At 35.2% G+C, this 27,028-nt stretch overlaps 1 protein-coding gene across 7 annotated transcripts in view; it reads left to right on the top strand.

Moving 5' to 3' along the window:
• Positions 1–27,028, top strand: part of DENND4A (DENN domain containing 4A) — a 129,888-nt gene that overhangs the window by 38,555 nt on the left and 64,305 nt on the right. For all 7 annotated transcript variants that reach the window (XM_044232001.1, XM_044232006.1, XM_044232005.1 and 4 more), the window contains exons 3-9: positions 3,371–3,703; positions 11,462–11,711; positions 21,093–21,162; positions 21,688–21,857; positions 22,641–22,882; positions 23,654–23,720; positions 25,432–25,490. In XM_044232001.1, coding sequence (XP_044087936.1) covers positions 3,393–3,703; positions 11,462–11,711; positions 21,093–21,162; positions 21,688–21,857; positions 22,641–22,882; positions 23,654–23,720; positions 25,432–25,490 — 1,169 coding nt within the window. In that variant the 5' untranslated portion in view covers positions 3,371–3,392. The remainder of the gene's footprint in view (positions 1–3,370; positions 3,704–11,461; positions 11,712–21,092; positions 21,163–21,687; positions 21,858–22,640; positions 22,883–23,653; positions 23,721–25,431; positions 25,491–27,028) is intronic.

Below are 27,028 nucleotides of genomic sequence, written 5' to 3'. Positions count from 1 at the left end.
ATAAGAAGTCACCTGGAACGTTGCCAGCTGTATTCTTGGCATTACATACTTGATCAGCAGTGCCTTAAGACATCTTGTTTACCTTCCTAACCACTCTCTGCCCTCAAATGAATAAATGGAAAACAACATCAAGGTGAGAGAACTGGAGTGATATATAATTTATTTTCTTGTCAATAAACTGTAAGAAGATTTTATCACCACTTTAAAATTATTTTCTTACATGTATTGATGAAGAACAGTAATTTTTTCTCCTTTAGTAGTGATATACCGTAGTCCGTTGTAAATGAGATCAAATCATTAAACTTTGTCAATCAGGAAGATGTAACAAAATGAATTTCACATACAAATTTCTCCCAAATATCTCCTTATTAGTATAATAGTTGTTTATTTCCAATGGCTAACGTAGTAGCTTTCAAAAGAATGTATTAAATATATATATGTTTTCATGATAATACTGTTCTCATTCTCTCCCTTCTTTCTGCATAACAATATGTAAAACTACATAGTATGCAATAGTGACAATATGCTATAGTTTAAATAACATGAAGTCAGAGGGGCACTTGGCTGGCTCAGTTGGGAGAGTATGTGACTCTTGATCTGAGAGTTGTGAGTTCAAGCCCACGCTGGGTTTAATTATTTAAGTAATTACTACTTAATAAATAAATAAATAAATAAACTTAAATAACATGAAGTTAGAGTCTAGGAAAAATGAGAATATTTAAATGTCTTTATTATAATGACAGTGTTTTACCAAGGTATTTTTAAGATTTTTATCAATCAAGAGCTTATAGCTTCAAATTCATGCACACATAAAAGCAAATAAACACATATGGAGGCTTGGTTAATGACCTGCCAATTCTACCTTAATAAATTTTTTTTGAAGAAATAATAGGATTTGTAGCCATAGGTTTATGTTCAAGATTATTCATCATGGCATTAAAAAAATATTAAACAGTCTGAGGGGTTTGAAGTGGCGGGGGAGGGTGGGAAGTTGGGGTACCAGGTGGTGGGTATTATAGAGGGCACGGCTTGCATGGAGCACTGGGTGTGGTGAAAAAATAATGAATACTGTTTTTCTGAAAATAAATAAATTGAAAAAAAAAAAACTTTATAAAAAAAAAAAAAGGTACTTTTGGGGACGCCTGGGTGGCTCAGTTGGTTAAACAGCTGCCTTCGGCTCAGGTCATGATCCCAGCGTCCTGGGATCGATCGAGTCCCACATCGGGATCCTTGCTCAGCAGGGAGCCTGCTTCTCCCTCTGCCTCTGCCTACCATTCTGTCTGCCTGTGCTTGCTCTCTCTCCCTCTCTCTCTGATAAATAAATAAAATCTTAAAAAAAAATAAAAATAAAAAAAGTACTTTTAAACAAAACAAAACAAAATTTAAAAATTTTTAAATAAAAAAGGTGCTTTCGTCCTCCTACATTTTAGAAATGGGTAGATGATCATCAGGGTAAAACTACTTGTTTTTTTTGTGAAACACCTGTTACATGTAGTCAGCTGAGAGTGACGACTGTTGAACAGTGTTCCCAGGAGACAGCTTATTACTTTCTCTTTACTGTCAGGCTAGGGGCCATTTCTGAAAAGTTTAATCACTTTATTTTGTGCAGAAATCTTATATGTAAGTGAGTTGCTAATTGGAGTCATACATACAAATAAAAGAAGTAGAAACATTTGACCCTTCTTTAGGTGTGTTTTCTAAGCAAACAGTGGGAATATTTAGAGTATATTTAAGCAATGGATACAGATTCTGCAAAATGTGGCATGAATTATGAAACATCGTTATGTTAGAAAATTTATTACGTTAGCAATAAAGAAATTTCAACAAGTTTTGGGATTATGATGAAAATGGTGACAGTTATATTACAAACAAGTATACTCCATAAAAATTTGTTTGCCCTCAGTTACTTTATAGTCTATAAAGTTCATTTACTTTGAACTAGCATTTTCTAAAGCATCTTTAGAGGTTTTTTTTCTAGTTTTTAAGTGGGAAAATAGGGTTCATTGTTCAAATAGACTTGGAAAATCTTGGGCTAGTAAGAAGTTAAAGTTACCTTTATCAAAGGACGGCTGATGCTTTCATATTTTTATATATTTTATTATAAATATACGAAAGAGGCATATTGTGTGTGTGTGTGTGTGTGTGTGTGTGTATAGTTTATTTGTCCTTTTTTGCATTTATTGGAACTAAATTTAGCATGACACATGTTGGAAAGTATCTGTTTGATATTAAACTTTTTTCCCGTAACTGTTTATAAGGAATGACCATACTGTAGAAGGTGTATTCTCCTCGTTAAACAAATAAAGTTGAAATGACACCTGAAGGGAATTTTGCTATGAAAGTGTTTGCAAATACATAATGGGATTCTACTTTATGTATTTTTCTTTGAATTTATTATAAGCATGCATTACTGTTCTAATCTCTGCCCCACTTTTGTTATTTGAAGTTCCTCTGTTTGTTGTATCTACTGAGACTCACTCATGGTGGGTTTTTCTTTGGATGTTTTTGTAGTTCTGGAGTAGGAGGTCATCTTTCGCTGGGCTTTATCTGTGGAGAACCTGGGTTGAGGGTATTCCCTTCTAGAACTGTTCTGTATTTGCTTCCCCCAGGGTATCACTAGCCTGGGAACAGTTACTGTTAATATCTGTTTGGAGCTTCTTGGGACTATGCAGATGGCTTATGGTCAAACATCATATCCAAGTCTGTGTAGGCCTGTTGTTATACATTCACAGAGGAGACTTTTTACCAGTCTCCACTCCCCACAAAGCTGGGCCCAGATTGAGGCAATCTATAATCTCCCTGTACCAGTGGATGGATTTTTAAAATCCACTCTTTAACTAGGGATATAGGCCTTTGAGGCTTTTGGTTTCATACAGATGTCTCAGTTCTAATTCCCTATCTTATGTGGTTCCAAAGCCTTGTCTCCTGTCCCTGTAATGCCTTTTAAAACACAAACCCCTTGAGTACTAAAGAGATCAGCAAATCTCCCCAACCCATTATCAGCTTATACTGCACTCTGGTCTTTGGTTCCTCGGTGTTTTGGGGCCCTGGGGATTTCATTTTTACAGGTTAGTCTGTGCATTTACAAGGATGTGTTTTGTTGTTTTTGAAATCTACTTAGGTAATCCAGGCTTCCATGTTGTAAAAAATGGAAATTCATGCATTACTTTCATATTCAGAAAATGATGCTAAATATATTCCCATTTTTAAAAACACATGCATTTTACATATTGAAATGAAATGCATAATAGTGCTGTTTATCATAGAAGCAGTATTCTTTCTATAGTTTTTCATTCTTATTTATGCACAAAGCACTTCTATTTATTTGACTTATTAGAGGAGACTACTAAGTCTTTCACTTTCCTTTTAGATGTAACCTTCTGTAATGGAAGATGATTGAAGATAAGGGGCCTCGTGTTGCTGACTACTTTGTTGTAGCAGGATTAACTGACGTTTCAAAGCCTCTTGAAGAAGAAATTCAGTTCAATGATGCCTGTCATAAAGTAGCTAAACCAAAAGAACCTATCACAGATGTTTCAGTGATTATTAAATCTCTTGGGGAGGAAGTGCCACGGGATTATATATGTATTGATGTTACCCCAACTGGATTGTCAGCTGATCTCAATAATGGAAGTCTTGTGGGGCCACAGATTTACCTTTGCTACAGAAGAGGAAGAGATAAGCCTCCACTTACAGATCTAGGGTAAGTTGTTTTTTCTTTTAATTGTTGCTGTTGATCAAAATAATATGCCTTGTAGATTTTGAAGTTCACTGTTCAATTTGTTTATTAATAAATACATGGCAGCTTTAGAAAAACAGGCACATATTTAGAATCCTGAGTTCTCTTTCTGTGTTCCTTATACCATTTGATTATCCCTTTGTTTCCAGCACTTTTTTCTTGTCAGAGCTTCTTTTTGTTAAAGGGAGAGACCCTGAAAACTTCTACAGCAAAGTACCAGAAAACTAGGATATTGTCCTGACCACAAGAATTTTAATAATTTTAAAAGTGCTAGAAAAGGATGACTTTTGAGCATCAGTCATATGATCATTGTAGATAAATGCTTAAGGCTATATGCATCAAACAAGGATCTTTGGGTAAATTAGTGCTTTACTTTGGATACTATATTAAACTTAGGGCTCCTTTTTTCTCTATCAGCTTTATTGAGATAGGTTTTGCCTACCATGTAGTTTACCTATTTAAGTGTACAATCTGTGGTTTTTAGTGTCTTTGTAGAGTTGTATAGCCATCACCACAATAAATTTTAGAACATTTTTATTATGCTGGAAAGAAACCTCATACTAATTTTAGTTGCTGTCCAGTTCTTCCTAATCCCCTCAGCTCTAGCAGTGCTTATTCTACTTTCTGTCTCTATGAATTTGCCTATTCAGGACATTTTACATAAATAGAATCATACTCTAGGGCAAAAAAAGAATACTTTTTGTGCCTGGCTTTTTTCACTCAGCATTATGTTTTCCAGGTCTATTCATGCTGTAGTATGTGTCAGTACTTTATTCTTTTACATGGCTGAATAATATTCCATTTTATGGATGTACCTTTATTTATTTATTTTCACAATTTATTTATCTGTTCATCAGTTTGGTGGACATGGAGGTTGTTTCCACTTTTTGGCCATTATAAATAATGCTGCTGGAAATAATCATTTATAAATTTTTGTATGGATGTATGTTTTCATTTCTCTTCCATATATATTTAGGAGTGTAATTTCTGGGTGTTATGATAACTCTGTGTTTAATCTTTTGAGGAACTGCCAGACTGTCTTCCAAAGTAGCCACACTACTTTGCATTCCTGCTGGCAGTGTATGAAGGTTCCAATTTCTCTATATCCTAGCCAACATTTTGTATTGTCATTTGGATTATAGCTTCCCTAGTGGTATCTCATTTTGGTCTTTTTGCATTTGCTTGATGGTTAATAATGTTGAACATCTTTTCATGTACTTGTTGGCCACCTGAAAATCTTTTGAGAAATGTCTATTCAGAATCCTTTACCCATTTTTTAATTGGCTTGTCTTTTTATTATTGAACTTTAATAGTTCTCTACATATTCTAGATGCAAGTCCCTTTTTAGATATATGATTTATAAATGTTTTCCCCCATTCCGTGGGTTGTCTTTTTGCTTTCTTTATGGCATCCTTCAAAGCTAAAAAGTTTTTAATTTTGATGAAGTCTGATCTATTTTTTCTTTTGTTGCTTGTTTTTTGGCATCATATCTAAGAAGGCTTTTACTAATCCAAGGTCATGGGGATTTACACCTAAGTTTTTGTCTAGGAGTTTTATAGATTCAGCCTTTATATTTAGGTCTTTGATCTGTTTTGAGTTCATTTTTGTATATGGTTGAGGAAGGGGTCCAACATCACTATTTTGCTTGTTGATACCCACTTGTCCTATCAACAACTATTGAGAATATTCTTTTCCCATTTTCAAAAATTAATAGGCCATGAATGTATGGTTTTATTTCTGGACTCTCAATTCTATTTTATTTGTCTACATGTCTTACCTTTGTGCCAGTACTACACCGTTTTGATTGCTATAGCTCTGTAGTAAGTTTTTACATTGGAAGTGTAAGTCTTCAAACTTTGTTCTTTTTTGAGATTGGCTATTCTGTCTGGTCCTTGAATTTCTGTATGAATTTTAGGATCAGCTCATCAATTTTTTTTATTGCCTATCAGATTTTTTTGGTAATTTAAATTCAATTAATTAACATATATTGTTAGATTCAGAAGTAGAGTTTATTGATTCATCAGTTGCTGGTCACACCCAGTGCTCATTAAATCCAATGTCCTCCTCACCCAGTTACCCCATACCCCATTCTCTTACCTATCTCTCCTCCAGCAACTCTCAGTTTGTTTCATAGCTATAGTTCAGAGTGTCTTATGGTTTGTCTCCCTTTCTGATTTCATCTTTTTAAATTTTTCCCTCCCTTCCCCTGTGATGCTTTATTTTGTTTAATTATACATATGAGTGAAATCATATGATAATTGTTCTCTGATTTACTTATTTCTCTTTGCATAATACCCTCTAGTTCTATCCACCTCATTGCAAATGGTAAGATTTCTTTTTTTTTCAATGGCTAAGTAATAATTCCATTGTGTATGTGTTTGTGTGTGTGTGTCACATCTTCTTTATCCACTCAGCTGTCAGTGTACATCTGGGCTTTTTCCATATTTTGGCTATTGTGGACATTGCTGCTATAAACATGGGGGTGCAGGTGCCCCTTCGGACCACTATGTTTGTATCCTTTGGGTAGATACCTAGTATGTAGTTGCTGGGTCATAAGGTAGTACTATTTTTAACTTTTTGAGGAACCTCTGTTCCATTTTCCAGAGTGGCTGTACCAGCTTGCATTCCTACAAGCAGTGTAAGAGGGTTCCCCTTTCTTCATAACCTCACCAATATCTATTGTTTCCTGACTTATTTATTTTAGCCATTCTGACTGGTGTGAGGTGGTATCTCACTGTAGTTTTGATTTGTATTACCCTGATTCTGAGTGATATTGAATATCATTTCATGTGTCTGTTGACCATCTGGATGTCTTCTTTGCAAAAGTGTCTATTCATGTCTTCTGCCCATTTCTTTTTTTTTTTTTCCAATTTATTTATTTTCAGAAAAACAGTATTCATTATTTTTTCACCACACCCAGTGCTCCATGCAAGCCGTGTCCTCTATAATACCCACCACCTGGTACCCCAACCTCCCACCCCCCCGCCACTTCAAACCCCTCAGACTGTTTTTCAGAGTCCATAGTCTCTCATGGTTCACCTCCCCTTCCAATTTACCCAAATTCCCTACTCCTCTCTAACGCCCCTTGTCCTCCATGCTATTTGTTATGCTCCACAAATAAGTGAAACCATATGATAATTGACTCTCTCTGCTTGACTTATTTCACTCAGCATAATCTCTTCCAGTCCCGTCCATGTTGCTACAAAAGTTGGGTATTCATCCTTTCTGATGGAGGCATAATACTCCATAGTGTATATGGACCACATCTTCCTTATCCATTCATCCGTTGAAGGGCATCTTGGTTCTTTCCATAGTTTGGCGACTGTGGCCATTGCTGCTATAAACATTGGGGTACAGATGGCCCTTCTTTTCACGACATCTGTATCTTTGGGGTAAATACCCGGGAGTGCAATTGCAGGGTCATAGGGAAGCTCTATTTTTAATTTCTTGAGGAATCTCCACACTGTTCTCCAAAGAGGCTGCACCAACTTGCATTCCCACCAACAGTGTAAGAGGGTTCCCCTTTCTCCACATCCTCTCCAACACATGTTGTTTCCTGTTTTGTTAATTTTGGCCATTGTAACTGGTGTAAGGTGATATCTCAATGTGGTTTTAATTTGAATCTCCCTGAGCTGCCCATTTCTTGACTGGACAATTTATTTTTTTGGGTGTTGAGTTTGATAAGTTCTTTATAGATTTTGAGTACTCAGCTTGTCAATCTTTGCAAAGATCAGGGATCTTTTTAAAAGATGAATATGTATATGGATATGTGTTTATCTTTACATTGATGTACTTCTCCTTTATATATATGTATCCTTACATTCATTTATTTCTCTTACATATATATGTAATATATATTCATCTTTTTAAAAAGAACCCCAGGGGGGCCTGGGTGGCTCAGTGGGTTAAAACCTCTGCCTTCGGCTCGGGTCATGATCCCAGGGTCCTGGGATCGAGTCCCGCATCGGGCTCTCTGCTCAGCGGGGAGCCTGCTTCCTCCTCTCTCTCTCTCTCTGCCTGCTTCTCTGCCTGCTTGTGATCTGTCAAATAAATATGTAAAATCTTTAAGAAAAAAATAAAAATAAATAAATAAAAAGAACCCAATCTTTGCAGAAATTGGCATCATATATACATTATATAATATATATTATATATGCAAAAGGAGAATATATAAATATAAATATATATGCTATAGATATATCCATATATATGGAACAAAAGATGAATAAAATTTCAAAGCCCGTGAAATAAGTTCCCACTGAAAAACTGAAAGAAAAAGACTAAAGGAAAGCTACAAGTAGCTCTAATACTGTCTTCAAAATAGTTTATAAGAAATAAAAATTAGCCTTCTTGTTTTCATTTCTCAGTTGCAAAAGAGCATGTACTTGAGCAATATTTGAGTTAAAAATAAAGAAGATATCAATATCCCTACTTATGTTCCCAGAAGGGACCATAAAATTTCCATCTCCTATTATACTAAGTCTGAAAGTGTGCAGTCATGTTTACTAATGCCTTAGGGGAGACAGAATGAATCGGAAAAGTTCCTGAAATTTCTTCTACTTTAAAATTTCTATCATCTAATGTTTGGTGTCAAAAAGTTTTATCAAAAATCAATTTTTATTCTCTTAATTTATGAAGGAATTATAATTTAAAGTTGGTTTCAGAACAGCTATTATATTGCCTCTTTTTTTCTAAGATTTTTAATTTATTTGTCAGAGAGAGAGAAAAAGAGAGGACAAGCACGGGGAGTGACAGGCAAAGAGAGAAGCAGACTCTCAACTGAGCAGGGAGCCCAATGTATGACTCAATCCCAGGACCCTAGGATCATGACCTGAGCCAAAGACAGATGCTTAACCGACTGAGCTACCCAGGGACCCTACTATATTGCTAATTGTAAAGCTTATGTATTTAGTAAATGACTTGGGAAAGTAAGCCAGCTTTTAGATCTTTTATTTGTTTCAAGTTTTTATTTATTTATTTAAGATTTACTTATTTATTTGAAAGAGAGAGACACAGAGAAAGAAAGCAAAGGGAGAAGGAGACAAGCACACTCCCTCCTGAGTGGGGAACCTGACGTGGGGCTTGAACCCAGGACCCTGAGATCATGACCCGAGCCAAAGTCAAGAGTCTGATGCTTAATAGACCAAGCCCCCCAGGCACTCCTCAAATTTTTATTTAAATTCTAGTTAGTTGACTATAGTGTAATATTGGTTTCAGGAGTAGAATTTAATTATTCATCCTTAATTACTTCATCTAGCCCATCACCTGCGCACCTCCCCTCCAGTAACCCTCAGTTTGTTCTCTATAGTAAGAGTCTGTTACAGATCTTCTTTTCAGAAGATCAGGTAATTTGCTCCTATGACAACTTGATCATCCTCAGAATTATAGATTGTGGATGAAATGAAGGTAATGTTGCAGATTCTTATTAGGGTGTTGGAGTTTCCTAATTTAGAGATGAGGAATTTTCCAAGTATAGGAAGGATTCTCCACTAGCAAAGAGCTTAAACTAGAATGAATAAATTAACCACTTTTATAAATATTCCCCTTGTTTGTCATTGTGGAGGCCAGGGCAACATTTTTAAGAGCCTTTGAAAAGCTTAGTTAGACAAGAAAAGTTCCTAACAATATAAAAATTAAAAATAATAACATAAGTAATGTATATATAATAGCATAATACCTGATTAAAGAAAACAGGTATCTTATGTTTCAGATATATTTATATTCCATATCTTTAAGAAATTCAAGGTAGTAAATGGTGGTATGTTGTTTTGTGTTATATTTTTGTTTTCTTGTTTTCAATTGAGCATCTGTTTTCCAGGCACTATTTTAGAGGACTTACTTATACTCTCATCTAATTCTCTTAAGATCCTATGGGTTAAATTTTTTTTTTAATTTTAAGATTTTATTATTTATTTGACAGAGAGAGAGCGCACATGCACACAGGAGAGCCCAAGCAGGGGGGGGGGGTGGCAGAGGGAGAGGGAGAAGCAGACTCCCTGCTGAGTAGGGAGCCTGATGAGGGACTTGATCCCAGGACACTGGAATCATCACCTGAGTGGAAGGCATATGCTTAACTGACTGAATGACCCACGCATCCCTAGATTTTTAAATGTTATAGCTGAGTAGTACAAGGCTCAGAGAGATTAAATATTTGCCTAAGAGAATACAGCTAGTAACAGGTAGTAGAAATTTGAATTGAGATGTGTCTAACTTCTCTCTGTTACAATGCCTTTTTTTTTTTTAAGATTTTATTTATTTGACAGACAGAGATCACAAATGGGCAGAGAGGCAGGCAGAGAGAGAGAGAGGAGGAAGCAGGCTCCCCACGGAGCAGAGAGCCCCATGAGAGGCTCGATCCCAGGACCCTGGGATCATGACCTGAGCCGAAGGCAGAGGCTTAACCTGCTGAGCCACCCAGGTAGCCCTACAATGCCTTTTTTAAAGATTTAAAAAAAAAAACAGAAAAGCAAGATCAAAAAGAGAAGGAGGAATCAGCATTTAAGCTAACATTAGGATAACCATAGTTGCTATGATTAAGCATGAAATTTAGCTCTAAATTTCCAAAATAAAAGTTGAAAGAAAAATTTGTTTGCTGACAGCCACGACAAAAAGGGAAATTAAAAATAATATCAGAAAGAAATATTTTGACCAATATTTGGCACTTAATTTTATTAGAATAATGAGATTTTATAAAAGGAAATACTCACTGATGTTGAGGATATTGCCTGTTATAACAATTTTTTTAAACTTAAAAAAAAAATTTGTTTGACACAGAGAGAGAGATCACAAGTAGGCAGAGAGGCAGGCAGAGGGGGAGGAGGAAGCAGGCTCCCTGCTGAGCAGAGAGCCTGATGCGGGGCTTGATCCCAGAACCCTGAGATCATGACCTGAGCTGAAGGCAGAGGCTTAACCCACTGAGCAACCCAGGTGCCCCTCTGTTATATAACAATTTTTATAGCAAATGCAGAAACACACTTAATATAGTAGAGCTTTATATTTTTTTTTATTTTTATTTTTTTGGCTCATGTCAGGGAGTTAGCAGTAAAATACAAATCAGTGAATTCTCTGAGGGAATAGACTAATATTATTCCAGTAAGACATTTTCCTTGTATCCCCAAGTACTTTTTGGAAGATGTAAGGAATGGGTGGCTGGGCTGACCATTAATAAAAGCCTACCATTTTCCCACAGTAAAGAAAAAGAAGAAGAAAAAACCTATGTCTTTCACCCATCTTTGATTAAAGATGGGTTGAGGTTATTTTCTCTTTTGAAAAACCTAGAGCTGTCTCTTAAATTTGAGGGAGTATCAGAAGTAAAAGTGTACAGGCAGGTTCTATACTATTTGGCAAGGAGGCTTTTGTAAAATTTTAACTTTGGTTAAAATATAAAGTTGCTTTTTCAAAAGAAGATGCTTGGTTTTAGAGACAAAAATAAATAAGTAAATCTATTAAATGGAATGCTAAAACAGTTGCCTCTGCAGTTGTTGCCATTATGTGATTTATGCCAACAAACACAAAAGATAAACTGAGTTTTCCTTACATTATTTTAATTTTGGTGGGGAAACCACTATCCTGTACTTTTAAATGGGACTGTGCAATTCAACCTTGCAGTAAGATTGGAATATCTGCTACACTTAAAGTTTGGCTTATGATACCTGACAATATTACCTATCCTATTTGAAGATGTTTTGCATTTATGTAGTTATTTATATATTTTTCTTTTAGGGTTTTGTATGACTGGAAAGATAGATTGAAACAGGGATGTGAAATTATTCAGACTACTCCCTACGGACGCCCCGCAAATATAAGTGGCAGTACCTCATCACAAAAAATTTATATCACTTTCCGAAGAGCCTCTGAAAACATGACTCAGAATACGTTGGCTGTCACAGACATATGTATTATTGTGCCCAGTAAAGGAGAAAGCCCACCACACACATTTTGCAAAGTCGACAAGAATCTCAATAACAGTATGGTAAGTGACTCTTTCGTACTGATAAAATTAGCCACTGATGAAAAGAGCATAATTTAAAATCTGAAAGCAGCATAATATAATAAGTGAATTAAAAAATACATTGTTGGGGTTTTTTTTTTTTTGAGAGAGAGAGAGAGAGAGAGAGCACGTAGGGGGGAGGGGTAAGGGGAGAGGGAGAAGCAGACTCCCTACTGAGCAGGGCGCCAGACAGGCTTGATCCCAGGAGCCTGAGATCATGACCTGAGCCAAAGGCAGATGCTTAACCGACTGAGCCTCCCAGGTATACCTAAAAATATGTTTTTAAAGATGTTAAATATTTTATTTTGGGGCAAGTATTTTAGTTGTACTTTCAAAAGGAGTTGTACAAAAAGTTTGCTTGCTTTCTTGCTTTTTAATTAAAATAATATTTTTTCCCTTACTGGAAAAGTAGTACTAGCCGAGGGTAATCCCTGCACTTAGATGCCATAAACTTGTGTATTTGAGGACATGGCTTCCCTACGTTTTTGGGAATCATCAGTCTTTCTCTATTGGATTATTTCCTCCAGCATGCAAAGCATGTTGCAGTATAGCCCATCTTTACAAAACTCCTTGACCTCTATGTCCACTTCCATCCATTGCCTCATTTTATTGTTCTCCTTTACAATAAAACATCTCAGATGAGGGGACTATATTCTGTCCGCTTCCTCACTTTGACTCTCTAACTATAGAAAGCCTAACTATAGGCTTTTGTCCCTATCATTCCACCAAGATTGCACTTGTTGAATCCAATGGTCTTGATTTGTAATTTTTCAGTAGGTTTTAACACAGCTGATCACTTCTTCCTTCTTGAAACAATGGCAGGAAGATAAGGTATATTCTCTTTCTATGTACTTTCTTGCTTTTTCCTCCTACCTTACCCCATTCCCCTTCTGCCTTTGCTAATCCTTAACCACTACACAATGCAGTGCCACAGGCTCAGAGGGCCCAGACCATTTATCTTTATCATCTGAACTCAATCCCTTGATGATTTAATCATTTAAATACAAGTTAAATACAAGTGGTTGGCTTCTAAATTTATGTGTCTAGCTTGGACCTATGTAATTCATCTCTCCTTGAATATCTTATAGAATAAATCATTGCAAATTTAACATGTCTAAAACTCACTTCTTGTGTGCCTATCCCAGCCTGTTTAGCCCGTGGTCCTCCTCATCTAGTAAATGGAAGTTCCACGCTTCTAGTTGCTCAGACTAAAAACCTTGCAGTAATCCGTAACCTTTCTCTTCTACTTTTCATTCATGTCTTCTGTGAATTCTGTTGACTCTCATCTCAAAATGTATCTGAAACCTGACTACTACTCACCCTATCCATTGCTTCAACGCTGGTCCAAGCCATAATGCTCTTTTAACAGGACTGTTGCTATAGTTTTCTAATTTAGGAAACAGGCAAATTTTCATATAAAGGGCTAACTAATAAGTTTTGCAGGTCATACATAGTCTCTGTCATATTCTCTTTCTCTCTTTTTAAAAACAATCCTTTAAAAATGTAAAAACCTGGGTGGCTCAGGCTAAGCCTCTGCCTTCGGCTCGGGTCATGATCTCAGGGTCCTGGGATTGAGCCCCACATCAGGCTCTCTGCTCAGCAGGGAGCCTGCTTCCCCCTCTATCTCTGCCTGCTTGTGATCTCTCTCTCTCTGTCAAATAAATAAATAAAATCTTTTTTAAAAAATTAAAAATAAATAAAAATGTAAAAAAACAGTCTTAGCTCAGTGTACAAAGCAGGCCTTGGGTCAGATGCAGGCCATAGTTTGCCAGATCCCTGGTCTAACTGATCAAGGCATCCATTTTGCTTCCTACAACCTATTCTTGAAGCAGCAAGAGCGATCCTTTTAAAACATAAATTAGACCATATCATTCCTGGGCTTACAACCTTTAATGGCTTCCCATCTCACTCTTAGTAAAAGCCAAAGTCCTTTCAGTAGCCTTAAGGCTATGTATAGTCTGTAATTGTCTTGGTCCCATTTTGCTATTTTAAATTTTAAAGAAAAAGAATTTTGTGCCCCACTTCCCACCCCCAGATTGAGAGGAGAAGCAAATTTTAGATCTTTGAAATGGAAGTTCTTGTTCTTATTACTTGTTCTTACTTATATCTTTTGTAATCCCTTTCCAGGATTACTAATTACAATTTGTCCTATGTCCTTTCAGACTGTTTTGTGTGCATATGTGTGGACATATATAAAATGTGAATAAATTTATCCTCTATTTTTCAAAAACTGGAAATTTTTATATATTCTGATGTAAACTTTTTTCCACTATCTGCCTTCACTTGATAATAACTCTCTATTTAATTCTTGTAACAATTGTATAATATTCCAGAATATAAAAGTGAGGAATGATGATTACAAATTATTTCCAGTTTTTCCCATTACTAATAATTATGCTACTTGATCCTAGAGTCCCAGGATCAAGTCCTACATGGGACTCCCTGCTCAGCGGGGAGTCTGCTTCTCTCTCTGCTCCTCACCCCACTTGAGCTCTCTGTCTCACTGTCTTTCTTTTTGTCTCTCAAATAATAAAGTCCTAAATAAAATCTTTAAATAGGTAATTCAAAAAATGGATATTTGACAGTATCTAACTTGTATCCTAAACAAATCTATGCCTTTTTCTTTGTATATTTATTGAAGTGTCTTTGGAAGAATAAATAATTATAAGTGGAATTGATGGGTCCCAGGGTATGCTGCACATTCTGAAAATTGTTGACACACTGCTCTGAAAGGTCTGTGGTACTTTGTACTTTCATTAAGAAGACCCTTTCCCAGGGTGCCTGCGTGGTTCAGTCAGTTAAGCATCTGCCTTCAACACAAATCATGATCCTGGGATCCTGGAATTGAGCTCTACATCATTGAACTTCCTGCTCAGTGGGAAGTGTGCTTGTCTCTCTCCCTCTGACAACCCCTTCACTCCCACCCCATGTGCTCCCTCTCTCTCTCTCCAATAAACAAATGAAATCTTTGAGGGAAGGAAAAAAAAGGTTAAACCAATTTATATCCTACTAACAAAATATAATAAAAGTTTGGGTTTTTTAAAAAAATAACTGTCAACAGTTGGATTTTTTAACCACAGATTTTCAAACTTAATTTTTATTTATTTATTTATTTATTCATTCATTCATTCATTTTTTTTATTATGTTAAGTTAGCCAGCATAAGCACTTGATGTTATACACAACTAATGAATCATTGAATGCTACCTCAAACTTTGTTTCTTAATGATCCTAGAGCTGATATGTCCTGTTATAACCATGTAAATGAATAATACTTTGCTAAGATTTAAAAGATTTATACATATCTCATTTATTAAGTTTTATGGGAAGCAGATTTTTAAAAATTATTATTTATTTTCTCTTCTGTTAAACGAGCAGCATTAGAAATACCGAAGGTTTAGATAAAGCTAGAAGAGGAAGAACTGAAATGTATTGACATGTGGCTGGATACAGTGCAGATTTTGTAACCCTGAAAAATGTTTTGAACTCCCTCAGTAAGATGGTAAAGTAGATTTGTATTGTAGTGGTTAAGGTCAGTATGGCCAAGTGGTTCAGAGTACAGGCTCTGGAGCCAGAGTGTCTGAATATGCATCCTAATTCTGATATTTACTGGCTCTGTGACCTTGGGTAAGTAACTTAGTCTCTCTATGCATCAATTTCACAATTGTAAAATGAGGTTAATATCATCTAACTCATAAGGTATTGTGATGATTACATGAATTTAGAACTGTGTCCCAGTACATATACAAAAGTACTATATGCGTGTTATCATGTTATCTGTAAGCATCTTCCAATTCCAGATTTTCTTTAAGAAAAATCTGCAACTTTATGTAGCAGCAGTATTTATGTAAAATCTTTAAATAGAGGGATGCCTGAGTGGCTCAGCTGGTTAAGCATCTACCTTCTGCACAGGTCATGATCCTAGAGTCCCAGGATCAAGTCCTACATGGGACTCCCTGCTCAGCGGGGAGTCTGCTTCTCTCTCTGCTCCTCACCCCACTTGAGCTCTCTGTCTCACTGTCTTTCTTTTTGTCTCTCAAATAATAAAGTCCTAAATAAAATCTTTAAATAGGTAATTCAAAAAATGGATATTTGACAGTATCTAACTTGTATCCTAAACAAATTATCTGCAGCAGTGTGACTCCTAATTGGGTGACCATTTTTTGTCAATAGCCATTCACATATAAAATGCCCCATCCTTTCATGCCATCCTTCCATCTTATTTTGGCTTGGTGATGACAGGTGAGAGTTGGAGAAAGTATGCTGGAGAAAAAAGATCATGGTAGCAAACAAGAGTTTTACAGGCCTTATGTGTTACTGAGAGTGATGACAAGAAGGGCTTTTGAACTTCCATGATGTGATGTCCATCTTAATATCATTTTAGATTTGATCTGGTATTTTTAGCAATATTGTGCAGGCTCACAGGTACTTCCCATTTCCCCATTGGTGAATTTTCCATTTATTTTGTGGATGTGTTCGTTTTTGATTCAAAGTAAATTGACAGTGTCATCAGAGCCATTTCCAGGTTTTATTAGTTAATCAGTGTGTTCAAGGTAGAGTTACTGCATTGAAACTGAAACCAGAGATAGGAGTTTCTGTTTTTCCTTATCCTGAAACATTGGTCCCAGTATTGTCAGAGAGCATTTATTCTCTCCTAAAAGAAGAAAGAGGAATGTAACATCATGTGAACAGAAATAGTCTCCATCTAAACTATTGGATTTGAACTCCAGATTATGTGTAACAACTTAGGATAGTGTCTGGTACACAGTAAGTGCTATATAAATGGTAGTTATACGTTTGGTTAACTCTGCTTCAACAGTCCCTATTATGTGTATTTAATGTCTGAAGGAAAACTTTTCTTTTTCTCAGTTGTATTGAAATATAATTGACATTCAGCAGGGAAGAGTTTTGTTGTTGTTGTTGTTGTTGTTATTTTTTAATTTTATTTTTGCCCAGTGTTTAAGCTCTTCCTAAATTTTTAAAGAAATTTTACAGGAATAAAATCCTCTTAAAATTTTTTTTTCTTATTCTTAAATCTAGTGTCAGTTCTGAAAATAGAGAAATGTGCTTGCTCTTAGCAATAAATGTCTTTTTTAAGTGATGGGTTGTGGTTTATATCTATTAACAATCTTTGTTTCCATCAACTATAAGGTAATAAAAGCAAATTTTGTTCTTTGGAGCAGATGTATAATGACTTCTTACTCTTTCAGAAAATTTAAAATAGGCATGCAATATAGGAAACTTACGTTCATATCTAATGTATATATAAGAATCAGGAAATGGTTGGGATTAAATTATTGATGTGTTGATAATACCCAGCAATAGTTATGTAGCTGACTCTTGTTTTTGAAGATTGGGTAGCTTGAGTGAAAGTCATCTACTAGGTTTCTAAACCAGGGAAACAAAGAAAAACCAATCTAATGGACATGAGATCTATGTTGAAACTTTCCTCAAATTCCTGCATGATTTGTGTATCAGTCTTACAGCTTTGGCCTCAAAAAGACTCTCCCCCACCCTCCCATTAAGCTTATAGAAAGAGTTTTCAAGAATTATTAGTTTTTAAACTTTGTACTGTAAGCCTTAAATGACTTGAACTTTGAATGATTTAGAGTAGAAGTATATTTTAGAGCCAAAAGAGAACTTAAACGTGTTTCAAAAATGCTAGAAAAAAAAAATGCTAGTCAGGTGCTGTGATTCACACAGCTAATTTTTGGCAAATTTGGGACCATCTACTCCATTTTTGACTCACTGAGAGTATTTTTTTATACTCTATCCAAATGGTTCTTGTTTTACAACCTTTTGTGAATGTCTGTATTTTAAAAAGTAGAATTATAGGGATGCCTGGGTGTCTTAGTCGGTTAAGTGTCTACCTTCAGCTCAGGTCATGATCCCAGGGTCCTGGGATCAAGTCCCACATCAGGCTCCTTGCTCACTAGGAGCCCTGCTTCTCCTCTCTTGGCTGTTCCCCTGCTTGTGTTTGCGCTCTCACTCTCTCTCTACCTGACAAATAAATAAATAAAATCTTTTTTAAAAAAAGAGTAAAGTTATTAACTAAGTAATTAAATCATGTACCTAATTCCCTCCCTCACAAAAAAAGGTATCTGAAACAATGTTTCTGTCATGTAAACCACAATATGGGTAATTTATTTAGAAGTTAAACATTTCTAGAATAGTGATTCCTCCTACTTTCTTTTTCACTGAACTGTGTATGCAAAAAAAAAAAAAACTTCAGAAAACCCTCTTTTAGTATGGTTCTTTTGCTTTGGAACTCCATATCTTTTACTGTCATTTTTAAGTCCATTTTTTATTTTAGAATGTTCCTCTTGGTTTCTGCCATATCCAAATGGTCATGTAGTTCCCTTCTGGTCATCACAAAGGTTATCATTGAGGGTTTTTTGTTATCTTTACAAATTGGCTATTGAGAACTGGAGTTGGGACCAGTAGAAGGTCTTTTATTTATATGTTTGTACACCCTTCAGAAACTGTAAGTCTAGTTTACCTACATTTATAATATCCACTTGACTTCTATATACATCCATTCTTTTTTTTTAAAGATTTATTTATTTGAAAGAGTGTGTGTGCAAGCAGGGGGAGGGGCAAAGAGAGAGGGAGAGAGAATCTCATGCAAAGCCTGTGCCAAATGTGGAGCCTGACATGGGGCTCGATCCCATGACCCTGAGATCATGACTTGAGCCAAAAACAAGAGTCAATCCCTCAACTGGCTAAGCCACCCAGGTGCCTCTATATATCCATTATTTGATGCAAAAGTATTAAAACATTTATAAAAACAAAATGCCAACATAGCAATGAGCATAATTTAATGTCCTAAGCATAATTTAACATACTAGTTTGCTGGAGACCCTTGAAAAATGTTTAACAAGAAAAATTTCTAGATGAGGAGTCAACATACTGCTTCATTGTTTATAATAACCCCTCCTCCCCAAAAGGAAATAATCCAAGTGTCTGTCAGTATAGGAATGACTGTGGTGGTTTATTTATTAATGAAATAATACCCAGCAGTTAAGATGAAGAAATTAGATCTCTATAACTTTACTAATTATTAAAAACATACTAAAGAGTTTTTTTTTAAAGATTTTTTATCTATTTATTTGACAGGCAGAGATTACAAGCAGGCTGAGAGGCAGGCAGAGAGAGAGAAGGAGGAAGCAGGCTCCCCGCTGAGCAGAGAGCCCCATGTGGGGCTCAATCCCAGGACCCTGGGATCATGACCCGAGCCGAAGGCAGAGGCTTTAACCCACTGAGTTTTTTTTTAAAAAGCAAGCTCTAAAAGCATATATTCAGCATCTCACCATTTATGTTAGATTATAAAGTACACAAAAGAATAATACATATATTTACAGATGTGTGGTAGAAAGTTTTTGAATGCATATGAATGAAATGCACTAACCTCAAGCTAGTAGTTAACTCTGGAGGACAGAAAGGGATGGAAGACGAGGCTTTAGCTAAACATATAATTTTTTTCTTTATGAATTAAAACATTTGAAGCAAATATATTAAATTATTAACATATTTTGTTTAATCCAGGATGATTATATAGGTGTTTAACAGTCGCTTAGTAATTAAAAATATTTCTTGGGGTGCCTGGGTGGCTCCGGCAGTTAAGCATCCAACTCTTGATTTCTGCTCAGGTTGTGATCTTAGGGTTGTAGGTCAAGCCCTGTATCCGGCTCTACACGTAGCTTCAGATTTCCTCTCTCTTCTCCCTCTGCCCCTCCCCAAGCACATTTGCTCGCTCTGTCTCTCTCTCTAAAATCTTTTTAATAAGATTTCTTTTTTTTTAAAGATTTTATTTATTTATTTGACAGAGAGAGATCACAAGTAGGCAGAGAGGCAGGCAGAGAGAGAGAGAGGAGGAAGCAGGCTCCCTGCTGAGCAGAGAGCCAGATGTGGGACTCAATCCCAGGACTCTGAGATCATGACCTGAGCTGAAGGCAGCGGCTTAACCCACTGAGCCACCCAGGCGCCCTTAATAAGATTTCTTAAAGTAAGTTATTTTCCTCTATATATTGTCTTCGGTGCTGTGAATCTGTCCCCACACATTGGCTTTAGGGGCATGCCATCATGTGTGCACAAACACATCCTTTCACTTTCATTCAACAAATACTTTTTAAACATTTCTACGTAATAGGCACTGTTTTCAGTACTACAGATAGAGCAATGAACAAAATAAGGCCTTTACCATCATGGAACCTATAATCTAGTGATGGGAAGCAGATAATAAGAAAATATACAATATGCCACATGGTAGTAAGTGCTATGGAGGGAAAAAAAGCAAGATGGGATGATCAGGGGAACTGGGTAGGGTAGAGGGATGATTGCTGTTGCATTAGATGATGAAGAAAGGGCTCTCTAAGGGGGGTGAGGAGTATGCTGTGTGTGTGTATCTATCACCATCTGATGTCAAGTAGTGAATCTCCCAAGTTACATCTCCATTTCAGACCTCTTGCCTTATCTGCATTTGATTCTTCACTTTGGTTGTCTAATAGATATTTCAAACCTATCGTGTCTAAAAGTGAATGCCTTTTCTTCACCCCCCAGTTTCCTTTACCCACTTCTTCCCCATCTCAGCTGCGCTGGGACTAGAAATTTGAGACTCCTTTGGGAGAAGTTGTTACAGAAAACAATGGGACTAAATGTATGAGATCATTTACAGAAAGAAAAGGAGAGATCACATTCAATGATCAGGAAAAGAGAAAGGAGGAGACTGAAGAGATTTTGGTGGGGAGGTGCCCACAGAATGTGATGCCTCAAAAGGCGAGAACATGTTTCAGGGAGTCTTTAGTAGTGTCCGTATCTAATGAGGTTAAATGAGATATAGACTAGGAAACAACTGTTAGACTTAGCGTCATTAAAGTTGTTAAAGTGTTCTTTTAAGGAATGGTGTGATTAAAACTTGACTGGGAATTGATTCAGGAGAAAATGGGAAACAGGAAATGGATATAGCAAACTACAACTCTTCAATTTTGGTATAAAGAGCTACAAAAAGATCTGGCAATATTGGAAAGAGGTTGTAGAATCCAAAGGCAGTTATACCCATGAGTAGATATTTCTTGATCATTTCTGCCCAAAGTTTGGAGTTAGAATAAAATCTAAATTGTTATGGCTTAGTTATTTTAAAGGGTCATGTTATCGCTATTACAAGGGCAAAGCAACATTAAATATCACCTCTGAGAGAAAAGTGGGAAAAACTGCAATAAAATGCTGGCAAAACAACCAACTAGAATTAGCTTACAGAAAACTTACTACATTTTAGATAATGTATACTGGAGATATCAAAGAGATTTCATTTTATTAAGTTACTGCCTTTTAAAATTAAATGATATTTCCTTTTTTTTTAATTCAGTGGGGATCTGCAGTGTACTTATGTTATAAAAAATCAGTGGCAAAGACTAACACTATATCCTACAAAGCTGGTAAGTATAATTTTTCATGGAATACTTAACATATATTATGAGGCCAGTAAAACTTAAGGAAAAAAAACCCTGTCTTATGATGTGCTAGTGTCAGGATTGGGACCACAACCCATGTCTTTTTTTTTTTTCTCCTGTTTTATCTTATCTTTATGTTTATTGAATACTTAATGGAAGACTCATTTTAAAGGAGCTGGGGTAACCATGCTAAATATGTGTGACCACAAACTGAAGTTTTAGGATTGTGTTCGTATTTGTGTATGTTGCTTCAGAATAATCTTTTCTTGTTTGTCTTACTTAGCCTTCATGGATGAAGCATGATAAATATTAATTAGTTATTATGAATATTTACAGTGTTTGAGGATTAAAATCTAGATGTATCCTACTGAAGCATTCAGTTATTTGATGAGCATATATGTAATGTAATGTTACTAAATATGTTAAATAATAAAGCATTTTAGCATCATTCATATTATGAGCACCTAAATTCAAGAGCTGATGACTTAATATTTATTATTGTTTTCATAGGTCTAATTTGTAGATATCCTCAAGAAGATTATGAATCTTTCTCACTCCCAGAATCTGTCCCCTTATTTTGTTTACCAATGGGTGCAACTATTGAATGTTGGCCACCCAACAGCAAATACCCTCTCCCTGTATTTTCTACATTTGTGTTAACTGGAGCCTCAGCTGAAAAGGTACTATATGTTTTAACTAGTATTATCAAGTCTTAAGTTCTATATAATATAGGCAACAGTAGCAATAACTGGTTAAATTGAATCTATTGTACATACTTCTTCCACTTGATTAAAATAACTATATACAGAGGTAAAGGAAAAGAGAATTTTCATTCTGCCCCATACACCCCAATGCTTTGTTGTGAATTTGGTGAAAGATTTTTTCATCATCAGATGATGGTCCTTTACTGCTACACTTTCTGTGATAAAGTTTTGAGAGTAATACAAAAGACATTACTAAGTATACAAAACTATTTGGAATTATAGACTATTACAGTTGGAAACAACTTTGGAAATCATCTATTCTAACATCCTCATTTTATAGATTGCAAAACTGAGGTCCAGAGAAATTTAATGGATCGCCTGAAGCTGGAATATATATTCCCTTATCTGACATTCTGTCCCACTGTCTACTAAATAATTATTTTCAGTTACTTTCTTATAGAGAATATTGATAAGTTGCTTTCACTCTTCAGAAAACAAACTCAATTTAATTAAAGAGAGTAGCACTGTGAAGTTGTGTGTGTGTGTGTGTATGTGTGTGTGTGTTAATGTACTTCAAGAAAGCAACAGTGATGTTTGCTCACTGCTGTGTTCCTGGTACCTGGCACCTTGCCTGGCTCTTGGGCATATAAATGGCTCATAATGGTCTAGCTTATAATGGCTCGTGCATTACATATTTAATGATGTGATTTGAATAAATGATATAAGGAGTATTTATTAAATATATTACTTGTTTTCCAGGTCTATGGTGCTGCTATTCAGTTTTATGAACCATACTCTGAGGAAAATCTTACAGAAAAACAGAGACTTCTTTTGGGTTTAGCATCATCAGCAGATGGGAAATCTGATAGTTCCAAAACAATTCACACTAATAAATGCATCTGTCTTCTTTCTCACTGGCCTTTTTTTGATGCATTCAGGAAGTTTTTGACGTTTCTGTATCGTTATTCTATCTCTGGACCTCACGTTCTTCCAATTGAGAAGTAAGTTAGAGAAGTATTCTTCAGTCAAAATTTGGTAGATCTTTCCATTATGTGTGGTATGTTTGTAATGGTAATTCAGTACATTTTATGTGGAAACTAGGTTTTTCAAGAGTTATTTGGAAAAAAAAAGTTTGGTTATTTCAATCAGGTAGTATTTCTCTGTTATACTTTTACAGTCATGGTACTTTATTTTCATTTTGTTTTAAAGTTTACTTATATATTTAGTGATCTCTGCACCCAACATGGGGCTCAAACTCCTGACCCCGAGATTCAGACTGAGCCAGCCAGGTGTCCCACATCATGTTATTTTAAATGATTTTATCTCTTAACAAAATGAAATGAATGTTTCATTTTTGATGCTCTTGTGACATTTGGAGAACCTAATTGGCATTTTTTAATTAGGATCTTAGGATTTTTTATTAGTTTTGTAATTCTTATTTTTCAAATAATTTGGGTTTATTATGAACTTTTAAAAATATTCCCTACTATCTTTAGATATCATGAATTTAAAGGAAAATTAGATAAACACATTCTTAATTCTATTAAATAATGTTTTATGCAGTAAAATTTGTTGCAAGTGAGATCTAAATATCTTCATTGTCTATTTGATTATTGTTTATACCATCTGTTACTTAAACTCTTGTATTCTTAAGCAAGGAATTTCGAAGTACACAGAATATTTGACTCAACTCAGACTTGTGACATGTTGACCTTTATAGTATATGGTATTCACTTTGGAATCAATTGGGTTCTTGTCTGTTTGTTTTTAAGGCATATTTCTCATTTTATGCATAAAGTTCCTTTTCCATCTCCTCAGAGACCACGGATTTTAGTCCAGGTAAGATTTTCTTGATTTAAGTGCCCTATTAAATCATTATTGGCTCTGTCAAAATGTACCATAAGAATAGCAATTATAGGGCGCCTGGGTGGCTCAGTGGGTTAAGCCGCTGCCTTCGGCTCAGGTCATGATCTCAGGGTCCTGGGATCGAGTCCCGCATCGGGCTCTCTGCTCAGCAGGGAGCCTGCTTCCTCCTCTCTCTCTGCCTGCCTCTCTGCCTGCTTGTGATCTCGCTCTGTCAAATAAATAAATAAAATCTTTAAAAAAAAAAAAGAATAGCAATTATAAATGGAGGAAGAGAACAAATATTATCTAAAGAATCAGATAGTAGTTCATGTTGGAATTTGGGCCCTTAGTGTTTTATTAACTGCCTTCCAGGCAGACATCGAATGTTTCCCCTGAGGTAAAAGTTCGAAGAGTTAAAACAGTTGGCAGTAGATATTTTGAACATACAAAAAGGAATTTCTTTCCCCTAACCTTTGGCATTTATTCCTGAAGTTAAATATATTAGAGTAGATATAAGGAAAAGTTGTGTGTTTTATGTATATTATGTAGGAAGGAAGGTTCATAGCTTTGTGATGGGAAAGTTCAAAATGAACATAAATTATTTTCCCTATAGCTTGTCCCAAATGACTGTATCTTTTCTCTTTTGTTTACATTTCTTTTTTGTTTGTGCTCTTGATCTGTAAGATGTCTGCTTATTTAATCACCATTTACAAAGCAATTTCTATAAAGAGAATATTATTATGTGTTATCACTATATGTGCTTTACTGTATTTATCACAGTCCTTAATGGGGGTGGGGTATCATTCAAAATTACAAGTATTTGGCAAATAGGTATTTAGAGATTTGTGGAAATATGCCTAAATATGCATAAATTGAAAAATGTAGATAAAACAATTGTACTATTGATACAGATAAAATGTCTAGAAAAAATATCATTTTTATAATCTTCATAATCAGTCTGTATATCCACATGTCTTCTTGGTATTTAGTGCCAGAATATATGTATGTGTGTATGTGTGTGTGTGTGTGTGTGTGTGTGTGTGTATGTATATGTGAATGTGTGTGTATGTATATATATATATATATATGTATATGTACATATATATATATGACTCAGTTTGAATACACATAAAAGATTTGTTTTATGACAGAAGGTGGTAACTTTTTTTCTGTTGAGGACCAAACAGTAAATATTTTAGTCTTTATAGGCCATGCTATCTCTGTCAAAACTACTCAGCTCTTACTGTGTAAAAACAGCTATAGATCATACCTAAACAAATGAGCAGTGCTACTGTTCTAATAAAACTTTATTTGTAAAAACAGGTGGCCTAAAACAAACAAACAAACAAACAAACAAAAAAAAAAAAACAGGTGGCCTGTGGATTTGCCCTGGAGGCTGTAGGGTTGCTAACCCTGATTTTGTGGTATTAAATGAATAATTTGGTCTTTCAATAAAATTTTATTAAATTTGCATTAGGGGAAAAGAGAATTCAGAATAGGAAAAGTTAGTAGTTAGAAGAGGTCAGTGGTTAGGAAATGCTTTTCAGGATCTTAATAAGTGACATAAACAATTCATATACTGGTTAATGTCTATATTGAAACTTCGTGGACATCATCATTAGTCTACTTTTTTTTTTTTAACCAGAAAGTAGTGTTTTAAAGCCATCTTTATATTTCAAACACTTTATTGTAAATTTTCTTCTAGTTATCACCACATGATAATCTGATTCTCAGTCAACCTGTTTCTTCACCTCTTCCACTAAGGCAAGTAAAACTTCATTTTTACTTGTGTTTCTTCAAATCTAGTGTGAGCTAAAGTGACATTCAAATATTTTTTTTTCCCTAGGTAAAATTTCAGATACTGATAGAAATACTTCTCATTTAACTGTTTCTTACCTAAATTCCTTTTACTTAAAGGAAAAAGAAAAACCTTTATAATAGTTTGGTATTTTATGTATCCATTATTTATCAAGTACTTACTGTTACATAAATAGGTATATATGTATATAGAATTTGAGTATGAAAAGTTATTTTTAGCTTTAAATATCTTCTGAAGAGCATTCAAATGCAATTAATTTTAAATTTAATCCACAAATAAAAAAGACACTCCTAAATACTAACCATGGAATAAAACAAGGTATTTCCTCACTCAGAACTTTAGAGAAATTATGAAATATATTTTCAAAAGTATCACTTCCTGAAATGTAATTACCTATGTAATTTTCTAGCAGAGAAATAGTTACGATATAATTAAGTTATTTTGTAGCACGTACCTAAGGGAGACCAGCTGCCATCTTTGACATTAATTTTGTAAGAATTGCAGGTTATTTCATCACTAGGTCTTGGTCCAGAGTGACCAGTGTTTTCTTAACCTTTGTTTGAGCTGAAATCAACTAAAATACTGACTGACTGAGACTATAAATAAAATGATCCTAAATTACCCAAGACAATTTTTTTTTAGAACAGCATTATCAATATGATTCACATGCCATATAATTCACCCAGTTAAATTGTACGATTCAGTGGTTATATTCACTCTGTAAGTATAGAGATTTAGAAAGGTCATTATAATCAATTTTAGACCATTTGCGTCACTCTAAAGGAGAACCCCTGTGCCCTTTCAGTTACTTTCCCTTCCATTTCTCCCATTTCTACACACACAAACACACACACATACACATACACACTCCCCAGCCCAGGGCCACCATGAATCTTTCTGTCTCTGCAGATTCAACCAGATTTGTCTATTCTGGATATTTCATATAAATGCAATCATATAATATGTGACCTTTTGGTTTTAGCTTCTTTCACATATAATAAATTGTCCAAAATTCATCCATGTTGTATCATCATTACTTTATTCCTTTCTGTTTCCAACAAATATACCATTATATAGATAGACCACATTTTAGTTATTCATTTATCAGTTGATGGACATTTGGCTTATTTCTGCTTTTTGGCTATAATAAATAATGCTGCTCTGAACATGCACAGAGTTTTAGTGGACATGTTTTCATTTCTCCAAGAGACTTGTTATTAGTTCTGCTTTATTTTTAAAAAGTTAATTTGGTGAAGCCAGTTATTTAGCATTATAAGGGCAACATACTGATTGGCTTACTGAATTACTTACTTTGTCAGTTCGGTATTTATTATCACACAGAATGTCTCAGTTTAGGTTATTTATTTGCTTTTTATGTGTATACCATTGCTCGACTTGGTAGCTGTCGATATCACATTACTCTTACCATTATATCACCAAAGATAGTCTATTTGTAAATCCAAATTTTAATAGGCATATTTAC

This window comes from Neovison vison, chromosome 13 (genome assembly GCF_020171115.1).
Source record: "Neovison vison isolate M4711 chromosome 13, ASM_NN_V1, whole genome shotgun sequence".
NCBI lineage: Eukaryota > Metazoa > Chordata > Mammalia > Carnivora > Mustelidae > Neogale > Neogale vison.
The sequence above is the reverse complement of the archived record's forward strand: the minus strand, read 5'-3'. Positions and strand labels throughout refer to the sequence as shown.